At 49.3% G+C, this 19815-nt stretch overlaps 1 protein-coding gene across 1 annotated transcript in view; it reads left to right on the forward strand.

The window, feature by feature from the left end:
* The first annotated feature begins 990 nt into the window (after window positions 1–990).
* Window positions 991–19815, forward strand: part of mgat4b (alpha-1,3-mannosyl-glycoprotein 4-beta-N-acetylglucosaminyltransferase B) — a 96655-nt gene continuing 77830 nt past the window's right edge. Inside the window, exon 1 of the mRNA XM_035409048.1 lies at window positions 991–1296. Within this exon, the coding sequence (XP_035264939.1) occupies window positions 1200–1296 (97 nt within the window). The 5' untranslated portion in view covers window positions 991–1199. The remainder of the gene's footprint in view (window positions 1297–19815) is intronic.

Here is a 19815-nt window from a genome sequence, read left to right on the forward strand (position 1 = left end):
CGTATTCATAGTTTAATTTCAAATCCAATGTGCTACAGAGCCAAACACAACGAAAACTGTCACTGTCCAAATACAGACCGTATTGTATGCTGTATAAGATCTATGTTGGCCATAATAGTTAGGCCTATCTAGTGAGTTGGAAGGGAAATCAGACTATAGGCATTGACCGTGGCTGGGAATGGGATTCAATCAATATTTGCCATTAACCGTTACTAATAGTTGAAAGCAAGACTTTTCTCAATAAAAAAACCCACCATAAAGAAAAGGTGATATGCCTGCATTTACTTTTAAGTCCAAGTTAAGAACACATGTTTGTTGAATGCCAAATTGCAAAGGATATTTTAAATCTGAAGTGTGACTTCCTGACAAAATGAACGGTTTTCTGTCCAACTGTTAACTACAACTGTTAACTACTTCCTCCACACTATCTATTAGCCTACATAGTTTTTATGTTCCTGTATAAAATTGTTTCAGAACATCGAAGTTTGAACAGTGTGATGAAAATGATTTACAGTTATTATTTTGAGGCGTAGTTTGAATTTTATGGAAACTGTATTAATAATATCAAAAATTAACTACGTTGTATTAAAGTTGCGATACGGTGGCATTATTATTATTATTATTATTATTATTTTATTATTATTTTAATATAGCACCAAAGGCTGCTGTTTATAATGGAGGGCATTGGGACACTGATAAAACAGGTTTAAGGCAGTACGGGACGAAATATGTCGTGAACATCCACTGACAATTTTCGATGAACAAACATGCACGATTGTGTGCTTCGCCGGTGTTGAAGGTTGCGCATACTGCTGATGGTTCTCATGTCGCGGGTCAGCGTAGCGCCCCTTCATGTCTCGCCGGATTGCACAGCACCAGCTCGGTAAACCAACACTGTTCGGAGAATAGTGTCGAGTATGAAAATTAAGCTGAGGGCTGTTGGCTAACACGTTTCTGACGCCCACTCGCATTGATGCGTGCTTCTTTCTCTTTAAGGAGCTCCTGGCCGTCTCTGCCCGTGAAACCCTTCCCCCTTTTCTGTACTCCCCTCCCAGACTCTATCGTGCCTGCGAGTGTGTCTGCATGACCGACGCACAATAACAAAACTGGTCCCTGCTCCGTAGCCCTTGGTGTAACGTGAAGGAACCCTGCAACAGATACAACGCGTTCGGTTTGGACATGATCCCGGTGATCCGGAGATGAGGCTCAGAAATGGCACCGTCCTAACTGTCTTATTGTTCGGTCTATGCGGATTCATATCGCTCTCTTGGTACACCGCATTCAGCAATTCTAAAGGTAAGGTTTCAGCCGCACGGGGTGGGGGGCGTGTGGGGATGGATTTTGTTGATATTACTGTGTGGGGAAAAACAGAAATAAAAAACAGTGTTTGTTTATTTGTCCGATGTTGACAAATATTAACTTCTTTTCTTTGCAGTGGTTTGAAACGTGTTGTAACATTGTGGCGTATTTCAGTTTTCAGTGATGTAATGAATTTGATTCAGTCGAGGAAGAATCCAATGGTACGGCGTTGGCTACCTTTTTTCGTGGTACCTGCTGTGCTGAACAGGTTTGCTGTGTTGCCTGGTTGCCAGCTTAGATTCTCAAACATACGCATTGTGTTGAAAACAAATTCTAAATCGCTTGCTTAGCCGTTGTAGAAATAAAGCACACTCATTACTTCACAAAATGAAGGCTGAAATGTTTTCTTGTTACCTTTCGAGTTTACTTCCCATGCAGGCTGTGACAGCTAGCGAGCAAATGCGCGACCAGCGTGCTACGCTAGTATCAGTCCAAAGTGAAGTGCAAGAGCACGGAATAGGTGCAAAATGCAGTTGATATTTTAATCGGGCCATCTCACACTGTCATGTGATATATCAGAAATGCGTGGGTAGTTAATAGGACCCAAGCCTGAAAACACACGCTATACGAGTGATATTTAGACGGGTAGGCTATTTTCACCGGTGATTGTCACGCAAAACGCGAAGCATCTCAGTTTGGGTTCCACGCGCGATTCCGCATTTAAGTTAGGTCAGCAGTCCGCTTTGGACCGAAGAATAGCCTACAGTTACATGCCGTATAGCCGCATTTGACAGCAGTAGCCAAATACAACCACGTACGGGACTGACGTTTAATTTTTAACTTTTGCGGAGGCTATACCCTTCATTTGTTTTTAAGAGAGGAATTGTACTGGATACCAAGTGGCTTCAGTTTGCAATTATTCTGGGGGCACGACAGCGAACTGTAGATAAATAAATGCTATTGTCAACTTTGTATTACATTGTTTAGAACAAGTAAGAGTGCAAAAAGCAGAAAAAAACAGCACTTTCTCAGAAAATATAATATGTTCACTTTAAGCAATATCCCCCCCCCCCCCCCAGCAGGCTTCTGTCATGATATCCGCAGCATTACTGAGCCCCGAGCATAGCGAATACTTTCTTCCGCGATAATCAGCCGTATTACAAAATGCAGAACCGCTCTTTCGGCCTTGCATGATTATCTAGGCTGAATTTTGCAAATAATTGTTGCAATTTCCTTGTTATTGCAGAAACAGATCTATTCGTTAACACCGTGTTTATCAGTACTAGGCTACTGTTCGTTGTCAAGCTCTTTGTCATAAAAAAATGAATTTCTGCTAACTGGTTGTCCAACTTTAATTCGAAATTCGTCTCAGTTTGAACTGCCCTAGCCTTAACTAACTTCTTGGAAGTGCGCGCTGTTTTTTTTTTTTATAGCATGCTCGAATGTTGGAACTCAATCAATGAATACAATTATATCTGATAGACTACCAGTTTCCGCGGAGCTCTTCACATTATAGAGGCTTTGTTTTTCAGATTCTACTTCAAAATGCTTTCCCAATTAAGTAGCCTTACAGTAAATATCTTTTTAAAGGTTCAAATGGAATTAGATTTTATGCTATACTTAGATTGGGTTGGGTTAGATACAGCTCAATAGAGAGGTTTGCGTCAGTAATAACAATGGGGCAAGAGAATCGTGTTCATTTTGTACAGAAGGACCCGCCTTTGGTATATAGGTGAGAGGCTCAATTAAACGAAAGGGCATTCTTCATGGGCCTGTTTGTCTGATCAAGCTGTGATGCGCTTTTTGTTATCAGTGTGCCAAGTTACAGAAATCTTGACCGTAAATAATGCACGCGACCTGCTGGTTGTGTACATCTTTATTGCGCATATGTCATTATAAGGTCACAGCAGTCTCGCAGCGCTCTTTCTACACTTTGTACTGGTGTGAGGAGAAATTAATTGGCAGCTTCCAGGTGACTGAAGGAGCCGTGTGTTCTGTGGGTGTTCATCTACGCGCCGGTTCACCGTTCTTCTGTAACAGACAGTCATTCCCACCGGTTGTTCTGGTTTCCTGCGTTCTTCATGGCTGACTGAAAAAATGCAAACGAGTCGCCTCTGCATGTTCTTGTAACCTCCGGGGCAGATTGCTCCTAGTGGAGGTGTGCTGGTGAGGGGCTGGGCTGATCGGGCTGTCCCACACTGAAAAGGGGGGGGGGGGGGGATGTTGAAAGAGACATGGGTTATTTAGCAACAAGACCAGGTCAAAACCTAATATATGGCTGGACCGAACCAGCCGATCAATGGTGTAACTTCATCACTCGGTCACTCAGTCACAGACATGCTCGGTATAACTTCATCACTCAGTCAGTCACTGACATTCGCTTTTATAGGGCTGGCCCCGCTGTTGCGGTCCAGCCAAAAAAAGTACATGCAGTAGTATGTAATGACTGTGAATGTACATCCATAGGTTGTTTGTACTGAAATAAGGGGGCGTGAGAGGTTGGTTTACTTGGAAAACGATTCTGAATGTGTTCATAGAGGAGAGGAGGCCCGCAGTAAGGAAAGAATGGGCCCTGCCCTGCTTCTACTGTCGAGTGTGTGGCCACTCTTCTGGGGCCCTGCAGCTTTAATTGGCTTTATCATCACCATCGTGGTATCATCAGCGATTCCTTTGATAGACTTCTCTCAGATCCCACATCCTGTTCACTGTCATGTGTGGTTGCGCGCAGTTTCTCCGTCGGATGATTTTTTTTTTCTTTTCTTTCTTTTTTCTGAGGACGGCCTCCGGTAAGCGTTTCTGAGTGAATGTAATTAACTTGGCGGTGGTGGAGTTGGGCGGGGAGTGGCGATGATGTGCGCTACGCGTTCGCTGAGTGCTACGCGGCGCTCGCTCCGATTAACGCGTTGAGGCAGACAGCGGAACGCCGCCGCCGCCGCCGCCGTGTTCGGTGTATGGATTCTGTGCGCTCAGGGCTATTCTTATTTCAGGGGGGCCGGCGGTAATACATCGGCTCTGGCGTAGATGAGACCGTCACCTGGCCGGATTCCTCAGCCTCGCTGCGGGGAATAGGCGTCTGTTTCGGGTGCGTGGTCATCTTTCAGCGGAACAAAGACGGGCTTTGACGGCGCTTATGATGGGAACGCTGTGCTGCAGGAGTCCTGTCTGTTTTTTTTTTTTTTGTTTTTTTTTGTTGGGCCGGATGACAAACGAGCCCCAAGCCTCCGTGATCGTTAAAAGACGAAATGGTGCTTAGCGGAAGAAAATAGCTGCGTTTCTCCCATTCCTGGCCCGAAACCGATTCGCAATCGGATTCTCTCAGTCTGCGCATCTAATCAACCCGCAGTTTAGCTGTCTGTTTTGATACGAATCAATAGAAAGCAAAGAGCTTCAGGACAAGGAATGAATGGCTTCGCAGAGGGAGCGAGTCTGAGAGAAAATGAGCTCATGGGACTGAGAAGATGTATCAACATGCTGAGGCTGTGCCTTTCTAGCCCATGGCAAGACCCTGATGACCTGTACTGTAATGGTCCACCTGTGACAATATTGGTTTAGTGTCCAGGCAAATGCGAGAGAAAGGTCACGTAAATGCAGGCACAGGCTCTATTAAAATTGCTGTGAAAATTCCCAATTGTTGTGTATACGGAAATAGTAATTAATTTCCATTACTGGAATGGAATATTTAATAATGGAATTATTAAATAATCTCCTGTGACTGCGCCTCCAAGGATTCTTAGGCTAGGGAAACTTTGAACTCGCTGAGTGTTTTATGTAACGTGCAGTTATTTGACCAGTAGTCATGGTTCAGGTTCAGACCGATGGTTCAACTGTTGACCAATCAACACACATTTCAGGGTGAGACCCCCCCCCCCCATCCCATTTTCCAAAGTTTCTAAGAATTGGTGGATTGTGGCAGTTAGTTCCCTGCAGCAAAATGCAGAGAGAGAGAGAGAGAGAGAGAGAGCGAAAGAGAGGCTCAGCTTCCTTCATGCCACTCAGATCTCTTCATTCTGCTCCTGGAGGTGACAGCTTGTAGTTTCCTAGTGACGCATCGGAGAGTTTTGAAGCCTAGCATGGAGGAGCCTGCCAGCTCCCACATGTTGGGTCAGATCCACACAGATCCTCAGAGGGGCCGTGCTTTCGTTATCATCGGTGAAAATCAGGCCTTTGAGAGCTGATTGGGTTTGGTTCTTCTCGGTGCTGTTTTTTTTTTTTTTTTTGGCTGGACCTCAACAGCGGGGCCAACCCTACAAGAACGCAAATGTCTGTGACTGAGTGAGTGACTGAGTGAGTGAGTGATGAAGTTACGCCATTGGTCGGCCGGATCACGTGTGTTAGGACCAGCCATATACTAGGCTTTGACCTGGTCTGGTTTTTTTTTTTGGGTCATAGATAGTTTTAGCTGTTCCTCTTTCCCATTCGCTCTTGAGCATGGCTTTGTGAGCCATCTGCCTTAGACCTGTCTTTGTCCAGTGCTGCCCAAGGGGGAGAGAGGGGGCAGGGAAGGGGCCATTTATTTCTTTGCTTGAGAGATCTAGATCACAGATCGGACCTTTTTATTCAAGCGCTCCTCTCTCCCTTTCTCGTTTTCTCTCCCTCCCCTGTCGGTGTGGCGAGGGAGACGGGTGTCTTGTTCCCCCTTGCTTTTTGGGGGATGAGACGGATACTCCCAGATTGAGAGGAGGGAGCCCTGGTGGGGGAACAGGAGCCCGTGTGTGTGTGTGTCAGTTACTGGGAGATGCTGTCCTTTGTCGGGGAAGGTGTAACCTGAGGATGGGACAGGCAGGTCCCAGGGTCCCTCGTTCCATCTCGGCGAATCCGATAGCCTACAGAATGACATCTCTGAGAGGAGGGTGGGGTGGGGGGGCTGGTGGTGGGGGGTAGAGGTGGGGGAATGTCATTAATGTATTCATTTGGGACATACAGAATGCTAGAAGAGCAGTTAACAGGAAGAAAAACACAAATAAGTAGATCTTCTTAACGATGTGAAAAAATACACAGATAAATCAATTACACTTCCATTCCCAACTGATTATTCATGATGACCTGCATCCATGACAGAACTGGACCCATTCAACCAGGACCATGGGAAAATAAGTGTATGCTCTGTGATACCACGACTGCAGATATGGGGGATCAATAAAGCTTGTGCGAATTTGTAGGGCCAGAAACTGCTGGTCTATAAGATAATGGATTGAAATGATCCAAAATGAATAAGTTTCAGATGGCAAGGAAACACGACCCCACACAGGAAGGCTAATGGGAATCAGCTCTTCTGTGGTCAGTGGCTGCGTCTCCAGGGAGACCGGACAACCCTCACCGACCAGAGAAATTCCATCGCGTTCGGCTTTTCAGAGCGAAGGTGACTGGTCCAGAAGGCAACCCCGTTTTGCATGACCGCTGTTTGTCATTGGTAGATGGGTCCTGTTTCTTGCTTGCCTGGATGCTGCACTCCATGCCCCTCATAGCGTTCGCTCTGCAGAGAAGCCACACAGTGGCGTATCACCTAAACGTGTCGTCCTGTTCGTACGCGTGAGGCCTATACGCGCACACGCTATTTGCACACAACAGTTAAAGACTGGTGACATGTAAGATGACTCATAATGGAGGTTGCTGACCTTGCTGTCGGGGAAGTCAATTTGATGATCTGCCATTACCTTCAAGTGCAAGGTTTGGAGGCGAGATACCGCGATGCTGACAGCTCAGGAAAGGAGTAAGCTTAGCTGCGGATTGGCCGGCGGGAGCCTCGCACGATCACGAGACGACGCGGCCGCCCGACCGGCACCCAGGGCCCGGCCGAGCCACTGCCTTCCTGCTTGATCGACAGCCAATTGTGGATTCCCCGCGATGGTGTTTGTTCATGGCTGCAGCTAGCGGGGCTCGTGTGATTCTCGCGGTTCCCCGCGGCCGTGTTCGGTCGCCTTGATTGCGGGCGGGTGCGTTTGATTCGCTGCGGGCCCCGCAGATTTTCGCTTGATTGCCGCAAATTCCCGCCGGACGTTCGGTTCCCGCGGAACTTAGCAGCCGTGTCTGATGACCGTGGTCGTCGGCATTTGGTTTTTTGAATCCTGCATGTGCTTTTAAAAAAATAATAAAATACGGTCCCTTCCATCCTGGTGGGTGGGTGGTTCTGCTGCTGCAGTGGATGCGCAGTCTTTGTTTGAGGTGGGTTAGCGTTCAGCTTGGGCTCGGGCCGGAAAAGGATGTAATTGCACTAGCAGGCAACGCAGGCCGCCGGACTGCAGCGGTGACCGTGGGGATGGCCACGTCGGCAACCGCTGTGATGATCGTACCGTTGACCACAGCGATGGCTCCTACCAAGGAGGCTGCTCTCGAGGTCCCGCCGCAATGGGGCTGTTGCCATGGAGGCGAGTGCACAGGTGTCTGCGGGGGGTGTAATTGTGTTTTTACCGAACGTCCACTGAGAGGAAACGGCAAGTTGTTTGTCAGGACCTCTTCAGGCCCAGCCAGGCTTTGACGTGACATGTTCTTTTGAAAAATAATGGGGCTGTCTAAAATGTCCCCCTTCCATTTAGTTATGTAGTTTTGTTGTTTTTTTTTTCCAGTTTTTTGTTTTCTACGTGAAAAGCACAAGCTGGGAGAAAATGTCATTGCATCTGCAGTGAGTTAATTTGTGAGTTAGTAAGCTGCTACTGTAAAAAAAATAAATAAATAAAAAATGTTGGCACTGGCACCGTTCCCCTGCCCGATAAATAGGTAATAAATGTGTCTGATGTTTGCGCTTAATGGATTGGGCCCAGCGTAAAGAAGGACCCCGCCACACAATTCTGCTCACTCTTGAACGGTTAAAACTGCTCTGCTTCATTGCCTTCTTCGATGTACTGCTGATTGGCCTTAACGGCAGCGCTGCAGCACCAATACATCGGTCTCCTTTACGGTATGGATCGGGGTCCACAGAGCTATCTGATTTTAAAACGTGGAAAAAAAAAAATAAATAAATAAAAACGAAATAAAAAGTTTATTTCCTGAAGGGGTTGAAACCCGACCCCCTCCAACCGCCATTTGCATCTGATATGAGGGTTTCCGCTTCTTGCTACATTACATTACATTACATTACAGGCATTTAGCAGATGCTCTTATCCAGAGCGACGTACAACAAGTGCATTAGTTCAAGGTGCAGAGGTGCAAAAGAAACACACTAGAGTGAACTTAGCAGCCGTGCTAGGGAGGCGGTTGACGCACGCGCGTTGGAGAGACGTTGAAACGGCGGTTTGCGGTGAAACCTGCGGCGGCGGCGGCGGTGGCGAGGACGCGGAGGCGCGCCGTTAATAATTCACCGCTGGAGCGCCGCGCGGTCGTCTCCCGAACGCAGGAAACTTCGGCGGCCCGGCGGCCTGAGAGCCCGTCGTCTCAGCCGGAGAACGCCAGAGCCAGCGTGGTTTATTTACGCACACCCCGCCCCGGCGATTAAAAATATAATAATGACTAAGACGGCCCTTTCTGATTTAATCAGCTTCCGCGGTGAATATTGGCGGTTTTTTTTTTTTTTTCGTACGCGGTGCGGCGAATCCGAAGCCGCGCGCCTCCTGAACGGGGCGGCGGATTTGTGCGCGCTCCGCTCATTCCCGCGCGACGTCGCCCCTGCCGCCGCCGCCGCCGCCACCTCCACCGCCGCCTAGTGATTAAAGCAGGACTCCTGCTTCTAAAGTCAACCGGAATAATAACAAGGCCACGGTCTCTGTCTGAACCCACCGTCTGTGGCATTCTCCAGCTCATTACTATGCGCAAGAGATTTTTTTTTAAATAACGAAAAAACGTGGACCTTTGGGGGATATCTGCCGAAATGGTTGCGCACTTTAGGCACAGTGCAGATATTTGTATGAACACACACACACACACACACGTGCGTGGAGGTGTGCATGAAAGTGTCTTAACAGGGCTGTTGGGAAGTGCTGATTCATGATTACTGTTTACTTTAATGCGTGCGAGCATACATGTTCATCAAGTTGTTTTGTTACCTTATATGACATTTATTTGGCAGACGCTTTTATCCATGACGTACAGTCATACCAAAGGTCACTGGAACAACTACAAGACACAGGAACGATACAAGACAGATAAGATACAATACTCATTTTGTAACAGTTGTTCATTGCCATGAACACATTAAGTCCAGTTCACACAGTAAATATTATTCTCTGACCTAGCCTATGCTAAGTCAAACTAGGTGGCACGACAAGCTACAACATCAAGATAATGATACAAAATACAATATAAGTGCTGGATGGAGGAGCTTATGAGGATCTGTTTGGTATTTTGTGAGGGCACTATGAGGATCTGTTTGGTGTTTTGTGAGGACACTATGACGATCTGTTTGGTGTTTTGTGAGTACCTTGTGGGGATATGGTCGCAGACAGATACGGGCTCTTCTCTCCGAATTTAGCCTGTGCTGTGTTGCCCAATCTCATCTGCTGTCTACTGTTGCTTATTATGCAATCTGGCCTCGAGCCAAAGGCATCTGCCCCGAAACGCAGCAAACACATTGAGAGCGTACACACAGCCAGGTGGTCCTTATTGATTATTAATGCAGCTGCTGCCTAACTTTTAATATCAACATGGAAAAATACATCCGTCAGCACACACCTGTGTTGGAATTTTATCAGTTGGCAGGACGATGATGAGACTGAACATCTGTGGACAAGGCTAGATTTGATTTGCCGCTCTCCCGTCGTTTTGAGAGCTTGTGCACACACAGCGACTCTGAAGATGAATTCTTGGCTGGCAAGTTTTTAAATATTTAAGAGGAACTTACGATATGAATGTCCTTATGATATATCTGCAAATTATGCAAAATAAAGTACAGGAGGGAATATATGATCTGTGTATGTGCACAGCTGTGTGTTTGTGTGTGTTTCTGTGTGTGTGTATGTGTGCATTTGTGTGTGTGCGTGTGTGTGTGTGTGTGGGTGCGTGTATGCGTGTGGGCCGCAGGTGGGTGTGTGTAGGTGCATGGGTGGATGCTTCTGTGTGTGTGTGTGTTTGTGTGGGTGCGTGCGTGAGTGGGTGGGTGGGTGGATGCTTTGCTGGCTGTCAGTTTGCCTGTGATGGCATGGAGTACTGTATTAATTTGGAGCTGGCCCTAATGTGTGTGCGTGTGTCTGTGTGAACGCCACTGTCAGCGTGCGTCTGCGAGTCTGTGCATGCCACTCCTCTGCTGTCTGACTTCTACCATGCGCTCTGTTCCCCTGGCTGTCCCAGGCCCCAGAACTGGTCCATCATTGGGGGCCTATCCTGTAATGTGCCTCCCCTCAGGAAGGAGGGTAATTTGGGGGTACTTTGCCGTACGGTGGAGTAACAGCTGCTGTGCCCACCCCCCCCCCCTCCCCCCCAGGCACCTGAGTTCCTCTTTAATCTCGAGCTGAACTGAAGCACTGCAATCCGGCCTCTCCCCCTGGGCAGTGGTACTCACAGGCTTTGATAACTGGTCCGCCATCGCTGTGGTGACTCTGTGGCTATAAATGTAAAATGGAGTGGATCCCTGTAAACCCTCTGCAGTGCTGCAGCCGTCCTGCAGGAGCCGCGCTACGAGATGCCCAGGGTTCGAGCGCGGGGTCAGAGTTCAGCTCGGAGGTAACCGAGGCGTTTGGGGGGAGTGAACGGGGAGGCAGACACAAGAACTGAGATTGCACAGTCAATATGAGAGAGAGAGAGAGCGGGGGTGGAGGGAGAGAGGGAGAGAAGGAGGGGGAGATGCTGGGTGTTTGTGTATTTAGAGGGAAACCCTGGCTGTTCATTAAAGGGATGGATTACCTGGCCTCAGATGGCCTGAGAAGATGTGGCTTCTTTAGGGGGGTTTGTTCTCTGCCTTGGCTGAGAGCTGGAAGGGGGGGTGTGAAAACTGAGCTGCGATTGGAGCTGAAATGTGCAGGATCCTCCTCAGTGTCTTTCCCTTCAGTGGACTGTCCTTTCACCGACTCCCCTTCTGTCCGTTTCCAAGGCTCGGTTCTCCATTCTCTCACGTTCCTGCCCACACGCTTACATTTCCCTCACTGTGTTTCTCTCTGTCGCTGTCTCCCGTCCCTCCCTCGCCCGCCCAATCTCACAGAGAATGCTGTGAGACCGCTTGGAGGTGACGTGTTTACCCACAATGCAGCAGGACTGCGAGGGACACGTACTCCCTGGCTCTGTCACGTTAGGTTCTGTCCGTCAACATGCTAGTAGCCCACAGCTTCATAGCGCTAGTAAAAAACCCAAGCAGAGCTCTGCTGTGCTTTCACATGCTTTCACTGATGTGTGTAAAAACATTTAAGAGCACATCCACTGGTGCTGCTAAATTTTTCAACTCAGGAGCCCATGTGCTCTTTGGAATAAATGTTAGCATGGAGCCCTACCAGGACTGGCTTCAGCCTGCGCTAATGGACTTTTTCACCTGTGCTTCCCAGGAGCACTCCAGAGCCCTGTGTCGCTAACTATCTTGCTGTGTCAGTTCTGAACAAACACAACTGTGCGTCGTGCTAGTTTAACGCGGCTGTCGGACAGTGAGTACCTCCCGCTGAGCTGGCTGTGTCGCCTGCGTTGTTGTCACGAGAAAAGCAAAAATGAGATGCAAGCAACAAGTGTGCGTGCCTCAGTTTGTAGTCCTCTATTGCTTGAGACGGCCGCAGGGTGTGATATTAAATGGTGGGGCCAAAGAAGCAGAACCGTGCATGGAAAGCTACGTTGTGCGCTGGATGAAACATGCTAAGCCGCCCTCACACGCACCCAAGCCGGTTTCAAGGAACTCAGTGCAGTTAGCACTACAGGGAAAAGGAGAGGGAAGGGATACTAGGAAGGCGTGAGACGTAGTACAAACAAAAAGTTCCTGGTGCTAGTATTGGTATAGGAATTATCACTGGTGTTGGCACAGTTACTATGTAGGAATCAGGCAGTGAGGAGAGGTACAGCTGGTGGTGATATTGGTAGTGGTACAGGGAGCTTTTCTGTTAGTGGTGCAGTTAGTGATATTGACAGTGGTACAGGTAGCTTTTAAATTAGCGGTACAGGTGTTGGTGTTGGGAGTGGTCCAGGTAGCTTTTCTTTTAACGGTACTGGAGGTGGTATTGGGTGGGGCACTGTACAGTATTGGGAGTGGTACTGGTAGCTGTACAGTTAGCGGTACTGGAGGTAATATTGACAGTAGAACAGGTAGCTTTTCTGTTAGCGGTACTGGAGGTGGTATTGGAGTGGTACAGGTAGCTTTTCTGTTCGCGGTACTGGAGGTGGTATTGGAGTGGTACAGGTAGCTTTTCTGTTCGCGGTACTGGAGGTGGTATTGGAGTGGTACAGGTAGCTTTTCTGTCAGCAGTACTGGAGGTGGTATTGGAGTGGTACAGGTAGCTTTTCTGTTAGCGGTACTGGAGGTGGTATTGGAGTGGTACAGGTAGCTTTTCTGTTAGCGGTACTGGAGGTGGTATTGGAGTGGTACAGGTAGCTTTTCTGTTCGCGGTGCTGGAGGTGGTATTGGAGTGGTACAGGGAGCTTTTCTGTTAGCGGTACTGGAGGTGGTATTGGAGTGGTACAGGTAGCTTTTCTGTTAGCGGTACTGGAGGTGGTATTGGAGTGGTACAGGTAGCTTTTCTGTTAGCGGTACTGGAGTGGTACAGGTAGCTTTTCTGTTAGCGGTACTGGAGGTGGTATTGGAGTGGTACAGGTAGCTTTTCTGTTAGCGGTACTGGAGGTGGTATTGGAGTGGTACAGGTAGCTTTTCTGTTCGCGGTGCTGGAGGTGGTATTGGAGTGGTACAGGTAGCTTTTCTGTTCGCGGTACTGGAGGTGGTATTGGAGTGGTACAGGTAGCTTTTCTGTTCGCGGTACTGGAGGTGGTATTGGAGTGGTACAGGTAGCTTTTCTGTTAGCGGTACTGGAGGTGGTATTGGAGTGGTACAGGTGGCTTTTCTGTTAGCGGTACTGGAGGTGGTATTGGAGTGGTACAGGGAGCTTTTCTGTTCGCGGTACTGGAGGTGGTATTGGAGTGGTACAGGTAGCTTTTCTGTTAGTGGTACTGGAGGTGGTATTGGAGTGGTACAGGGAGCTTTTCTGTTAGCGGTACTGGAGGTGGTATTGGTACAGGTTGTGGCACAGGAAGGATAGCTGTGTGTGTGAAAGTGTGTTGTTTAATCCTATGGGCTTTCATCACCAGGCAGCGAATTTAAGATTTCTTACTGCGTTTGTCGTCTCTCTGAATCCTCAGCTTATAATGAACCCCTCAGACCCTTTGGCACGTTACCCTTGATTGAATTCAGTTTGAGATGAGCTTCTCCATGCTTACTGCTTGATTGATTCCTGCTTCATTAGATTGGTTCCCTGGAAAGGCAGAATCCAAAAAAGAAATCCCTCTCGGACGGCGTTATGTTGAATGTGTCTGCACGAAAAGCCATTAGTCACCTTGTCCTTAACCCAAGGAGAACAGAAATGTGATACAAAGCTGGATTGAATCTGAGACGTTAACGGTATGATATTTTACATTGAGAGCTGTATTGAGGTGCAGGTTTACTAGGCCTTTTTCTATAGGCAGAACATTCGGTCCCGTTTCAACAGATTGTCGAACGTTAAAACGCAGAAAACGCGCTGAGGAATCTCACACCGAGCGTGTTTTCTGTGTTTTGCGGCGTTCCTCAGAACATGATTCATGGGTGTGTTGTGGGTCCTGAAATGTATGATTCACTAGAGCGGTGGTGGGAAAAGTTATTTCAAAGAGTTAAACTGCGTGATTAGCTGAAGGATAAAGGCGTCTCAGAGTTTCCCTCTTGGGCTCCATGAATTTTCAGCTTTGAATTCATCCTGCTTTTTTTTTCAAATGGAACCCGCCCCAGGGCTAGGATACGCGTGGTTAGCATACCTGGTTTGACGGACCATTCTGGGAAGGGTGGAGGAAGACGTCTGTCAACTTGGCAGATACTGCGTCTCCAGCTGCAGCCCGCTGTACTCCCCGATGGAAAATTAGCCCCTTAACCCCCTCGCTACAGTCGACTCCACTGAGCCATTTTAGCCTTCATCCTCTTTTCAAGAGCTGCTGGACCACGGCCTTCCTCTTTTAAAGCTGTTGCAGAACTATGGATAGGCTTCCAATGAGTCAATGAGGCCACAGTAATACTACTCTTGTCCTCTGAGTGTATCTTCTTCCAAACCTATCAGGATCTATAGTTGTTGTTTTCTTTGAAAGACCATGAGGATGTGTGTGGAAGTTTTGACCCTAGCGGGTGAGAAGGTGAGGGGCGGGGTAAGTCTGGAGTTTGGGCGGGTCAGTGTGTGCTGGGCCCTGGGGTTTCAGTGATTCCGTGCCTCTCTGAGTGTCAGCTGGCGTGGCCTTTTGTTAGCCAAGACCCAGCAGTCTTCTGGAGTCAGACTGTACAGAGAGAGCCAGCCGATCCCCAATTACTGCTGTTTCACCTCACTGTGTCGGCCATCTGCCACTGGACCTGTGTGTGTGTGTGTGTGTGTGTGTGTGTGTGAGTGTGTCTGTGTTTGTGTATGTGTCTACGTGGGTGTGTGTGTGTCCGTGAGTGTAATTGCACTCTGGGCTACAAGCCCACACACTGAAAAGAGTACCACACAGAGATGCTGGCGTGTGCATACACACCCACACACACACATACACACACACTAAGTGTATAGTGTATTGCACAGTGAGTATTGCACATGCTCACAGGCACAAGGAGACACAGCCACAGACCACACACACACTTCCCTCTGTGATGACACCAGCACAGAGCGCTCTGTGACTGTCTGTGGAGTGATCCTGATGTTCTGGTCGTGTCTAGGCTTGTCTGTGCAGGAGGTATTTGTGTTCTCGTGTGTCCCGGACGTGTGATCAACACCCCCCCCCCCGCTGTGCTTACAACTGTGTTGTTTCCATTCATGCATACCCCCCAGGGCTCTGGGCTTTGTTGCCAGGATGTCGTGTGGCTGTCTGAATCCGTCACTGAACAGTTGAGCCAAAATGGACGCCCTCTAAAGCACTGGTGTGGTGAACTAGGCAACTCCTACTTGTAAGACAGCTAGCCTGTCAAGCGTCAAGTCCGGTAGAACTACTGAGCCAAAATTAATGAAGAAAAAATTTGCATTAAAAAATTACTATTAAAATTTGTTTGAGTTCTCTGACTGTTAAACAGGCAACATCCTCCTCAGCTCTCTTGAAAAACAAAAAACAAATATGCCAGTCTTAAATGGTTGGCTTTCATGTTGAAAAGGGGAAGTGTGGGGTACTTATTGTAGGTCTCACGCTTCCCGCCCAGACAGAATGCTTCCTCAGTGACCACACACCCGCCTCCCCCCAATTGTACAGAGCTCAATTTCATCAAAATGAGATCCTGCGGGTTATGTTCTCATCTGTGAACTCTGGTTCTGTCCTCCCTTTGGCCTGTCGACTCCACTAGCTGCTGTTTTCAGAGATGAGTTCCAGCCACCCTCTCCTCCGAGCATGCTTTTTCTCTGTCCTCTCTCTTTCACTCACTCACTCTCACTTTTCCTCTTCCTCTCTTTTCCCCCCCTTCTTTTTTTCCGTGGTGTTCCCTGACCATGAAATGACCGTGACTCGACCCTTCTTGACAACAGTAACGCTTGTGTGTGATGGCTTACTGTCAGGAACCGTTTTCTTTTTTTTTTTTTTTTTTTTAAATAAATAAAAAAAACCTCAGTGTGATCCGCCTGGTGTGATTGCCGTAGCCGTAAGAGAGGGAGCAGCTCCAGGTCCTGTGCAGAGACAGAGGCCCCATTGAGAGTTCAGCGGCCAGAAACCCGGGCCCCTCTTCCCAGAAGCGCTTCCGCACCCGGTCTCTCCTTGCAGGCTCGGACTGGCAGCATCCACAGCCTTCAGGCCTGCGCTTTCATCAGCAGCCAAAGCAAACTATTAGCCCCCTGCGCCGCCCCCCTTCCCCCCCCCTCCCCTCTGGAAGGGAATTAGAGCAGCACACCCCCGGTCTGTTTTCCGTCTCAGAGCTGCGGGGGAAACGTGAGAGGCCCTCTGGAGACTTCGCCGAAGCGGCGGACTGTGACGGCGGCCGCGGCCGACGTGGACCGCGCGTACACCCCCCGACCCCCACCCCCCACCCCCACCAGCACCCCCCACCGAACAGCCTGCTGCTTCAAACGTGCAAACGCTTAAACGGCTTCGCTGTGTAAACACCGCCTGTTGTAGCGCCTGAGGTGGGAGTTTGGAGAGGGGGTGGGGTAAGATCTTTCTGACAAACAAGTTTTGCATTCATTCCTGTTCACCTTAGGAGACCTTGGTGTGTACCCCAACACACACACATACATACGCACACACACACACACACACGCGTTCTCTCACACAGTTCCTCACAGTGTGGTTCCGTTTGTACTGTTTGAATGGCTGCGATAGGCATCGTAGCTCTGTCACAGTTACCAAGACAACAAGAGTCTCAGGACCTTGCCTGGGGGACAGCTGATCTGGTCATGGGACACTGTCACCCGTCTCTCCACAGAGAGGTGCCCCAGGGGACCGCCATGGGTCCGATCTTTTTCCCAAGTTAACACAACGGGCTCCTGTGTGCGGTCTTGGCGGGCAGACTCTGTACTCTTTGCTGCGGATTCTCTCCAGGTCGTGTAACATGTTTACCGATTGGTCCCTTTCCGCTCCGAGCATCTGGTTACCTGGCGCGCAGGTGCTGCGCTCCCCTCCACGGCCTGCTCCACGGGGGCTCGGGGAGAGAGAGAGGGAGAGGGGCGTAGGGTTTCTGCGAGGAACGCCTGGCTGGCGGGTGCTGATCCCGCGTCCGCTTCCTGGAGCGTAGCGTCTGAAAAATGGATGAACCGCATCGTTAATCGGGCAGGAAGCGGAGCGGGAGCCCGGGGAGGAAAGCCGAGCGGGGCGCTTCGTCGATCCCGTCTGGCAGCGAGCACCTCTCTCTCTCTCTCTCCCTCTCTCTCTCTCTCTCTCTCTCTCCCTCCCTCTCTCTCTCTCTGTCTCCCTCTCCCTCTCCCTCTCTCTCCCTCTCTCTCTCCCTCTCTCTCTGTCTCTCTCTCTGTCTCTCTCCCCCCCTCTCTCTCTCTCTCTCTCTCCCCCCTCTCTCTCTCTCTCTCTCTCTCTCTCTCTCTCTCTCTCTCTCTCTCTCTCTCTCTCTCTCTCTCTCTCTCCCTCTCTCTCTCTCTCTCTCTCTCTCGCAGAGTCGTGTGGGTGAAGCCGCTTCGCTGCTTCACGCCACGGGCTGCTGTGCCAGGGATATCAGACTGAGTGAGCTGCCTTCAGACAGTAAAAAAAAAGAAAAGAAAAACGCTGTAACATCTGGATGGTGAAAATGCTAAATTGTTCAGATTAAGCGAGCAGTTGGTCAGATTAATTGGCACAGTGTGGACAGATGGGGCGGGGGGGGTGGGGAGAAGAGGCTAGGGCAGGGAGCGGGGAGCGTCGCCAGTTTGGGGAGAACGCCACGGTTACGAGGAGCGGTGGTGCGGTGACACGGGGAACAGCGGTTAGATTAGGAGGAGCAGCGGTTAGATTAGGAGGAGCAGCGGTTAGATTAGGAGGAGCAGCGGTTAGATTAGGAGAAGCAGCGGTTAGATTAGGGGGAGCAGCGGTTAGATTAGGGGGAGCAGCGGTTAGATTAGGAGGAGCAGCGGTTAGATTAGGAGGAGCAGCGGTACGCCGGCGGGGGTAATGGCGTCACGGTTAAGAGGAAGAGCGAGCACTGACGGAGCGGAGCTCGGGGTATACGGGGGGGCTGTGCTGCGGGGAGCGGTTAGAGTGAGGGGGGTTCAGCCTTTTCCGAAAAGTGCCGATGTGGGTGTGGGTTTTTGTTTTTAGCCCGGCACTGTGCCTCCTGATTAAATTAATGAAGACCTTGATGAGCAGAATCAGGTGTGCTAGTGCTGGGTCATAACAGAGCCTGCTCCCGCGTGAGCCCTTCTCGAGATTAGATTGGGCACCCCTGGGAAGAGCAGTGCACCCTGGGTAGGAGACACAGAGCTGTGGAATGCCCAGATGCTCCGCGCGCGCACCTGTGCGTGACAGTGATTCTGTCTCAGAGGGGACTGTCGGGCCTCCCAAACACGCTACGTTTGCCACACAAACACACTGTGTTTGTCTCCTAAACATGCTGTGTTCCCTTCCCAAACGTGCTACGTTTCCCTCACAAACACACTGTGTTTGTCTCCTAAACACGCCACGTTTACCTCACAAACACGTTGCGTTCCCCTCCCAAACACGGCATGTTTCCCTCGCAAATACGCAACATTTGCCTCTCAGACACGCTGCGTTTGTGTTTATTAGCTCACTATTCTGCTTACTCATCCTGTTGCGTGCGATGTGTTTACCCAGAATTCCCTGTGCCTCTGTAGCAGTGCTGCGGGCACACGGGAAGGTGTGGGTGTAATATAGCGCCTCTGCAGAGCTTTGACAATACACCGGTCAAACCCTGGACCGCTGCCCGCTGGCGTCCAACCACCCCCCTGCGCACGTTGTCCGACCCCCGCGGTTCGACAGCGACCTCCCTCCCGCGCCGTTCCGGTACCCACGGAAACGTGCGCTCTGCGCTATCGAGCGGGATGTTTGATGGACGCGAGCGGTCGCCATGCGGGAATGCGTTTCCGATGGCTCCCCTGGAGCCGCTGGGCCTGGGGGTCAGCGCGGGGTTAAGCGCTTGCATTTCTGACAAACCGCAAGATGTGACCTTTCACCCCTGCCTGTCCGCTAGCCCTTCTCTCTGACCACAGCACTTCCTTACGCCACCTCTCTCTCTCTCTCTCTCCCTCTCCCTCCCTTGCTCTCTCACTCCCTCTCACTCTGTCTCTCTCTCTCTTTCACTCTTACTGTCTCTCTCTCCCTCGCTCCCTCCGTCTCTCTCTCTCTCTCTCTATGTCTGTCTCTGCTTACAATTTTTTTTTCTGTTCCATTTAGTTTCTCTCTTTCATTTCTCTTCTTTCTCTGTTCCCTTCATTTTTCCACCTCATCGCCTTTCTATCTTTTCTGCTTTCTTACTTACACTTTTTTTTTTATTCCGCTCCTTCTCGGTTCATTTCTGTTCACCTAAATATTATGAGGATGAAGAGCAATGATTTATACTGCCAAACCTGTTCAATTACAAAAACAAAAGGAAGAATTTGTGTAACGGTGTTGATATTAAGAAAAAAAAATGGGGAAAAACGAACGGTGATGAAAACCGTAACTCATTTTCAGTTTTGGACAACATCACTGTTTGGCTCACACACACTCCCAGGCCGTGGTGTTGTGAAATGCAGCCGTCAGCCAATAGGGTTGCGCGTCTCTCTCCCCCAGTAAGACTCTGTTTTACTGGCTCTAGCAGTTCTTTTAATTGGGGGGAGCGATATCATTAAAATGTAGTAAAATATAAAATCCCTCTGTTGAAGCACTAAACGTTCTTTTGAAATGTACCAGAGGCTGCAAATGCCTCCAGCAGAACATCGTAAACGTGTGATGTTAATGAACATAGACCGGTTTTGTTGGCATTCTGAGAGTTTCAATTTTGGAAGTGTCAGAACGTGTAAGAAGCTCACTTTGTTCAGTTATGCCGTTAGGTTTTATTTGTTTTCTTTTGTTTTCTTG

Source organism: Anguilla anguilla, chromosome 3, assembly GCF_013347855.1.
Source record: "Anguilla anguilla isolate fAngAng1 chromosome 3, fAngAng1.pri, whole genome shotgun sequence".
Taxonomy (NCBI): Eukaryota; Metazoa; Chordata; class Actinopteri; order Anguilliformes; family Anguillidae; genus Anguilla; species Anguilla anguilla.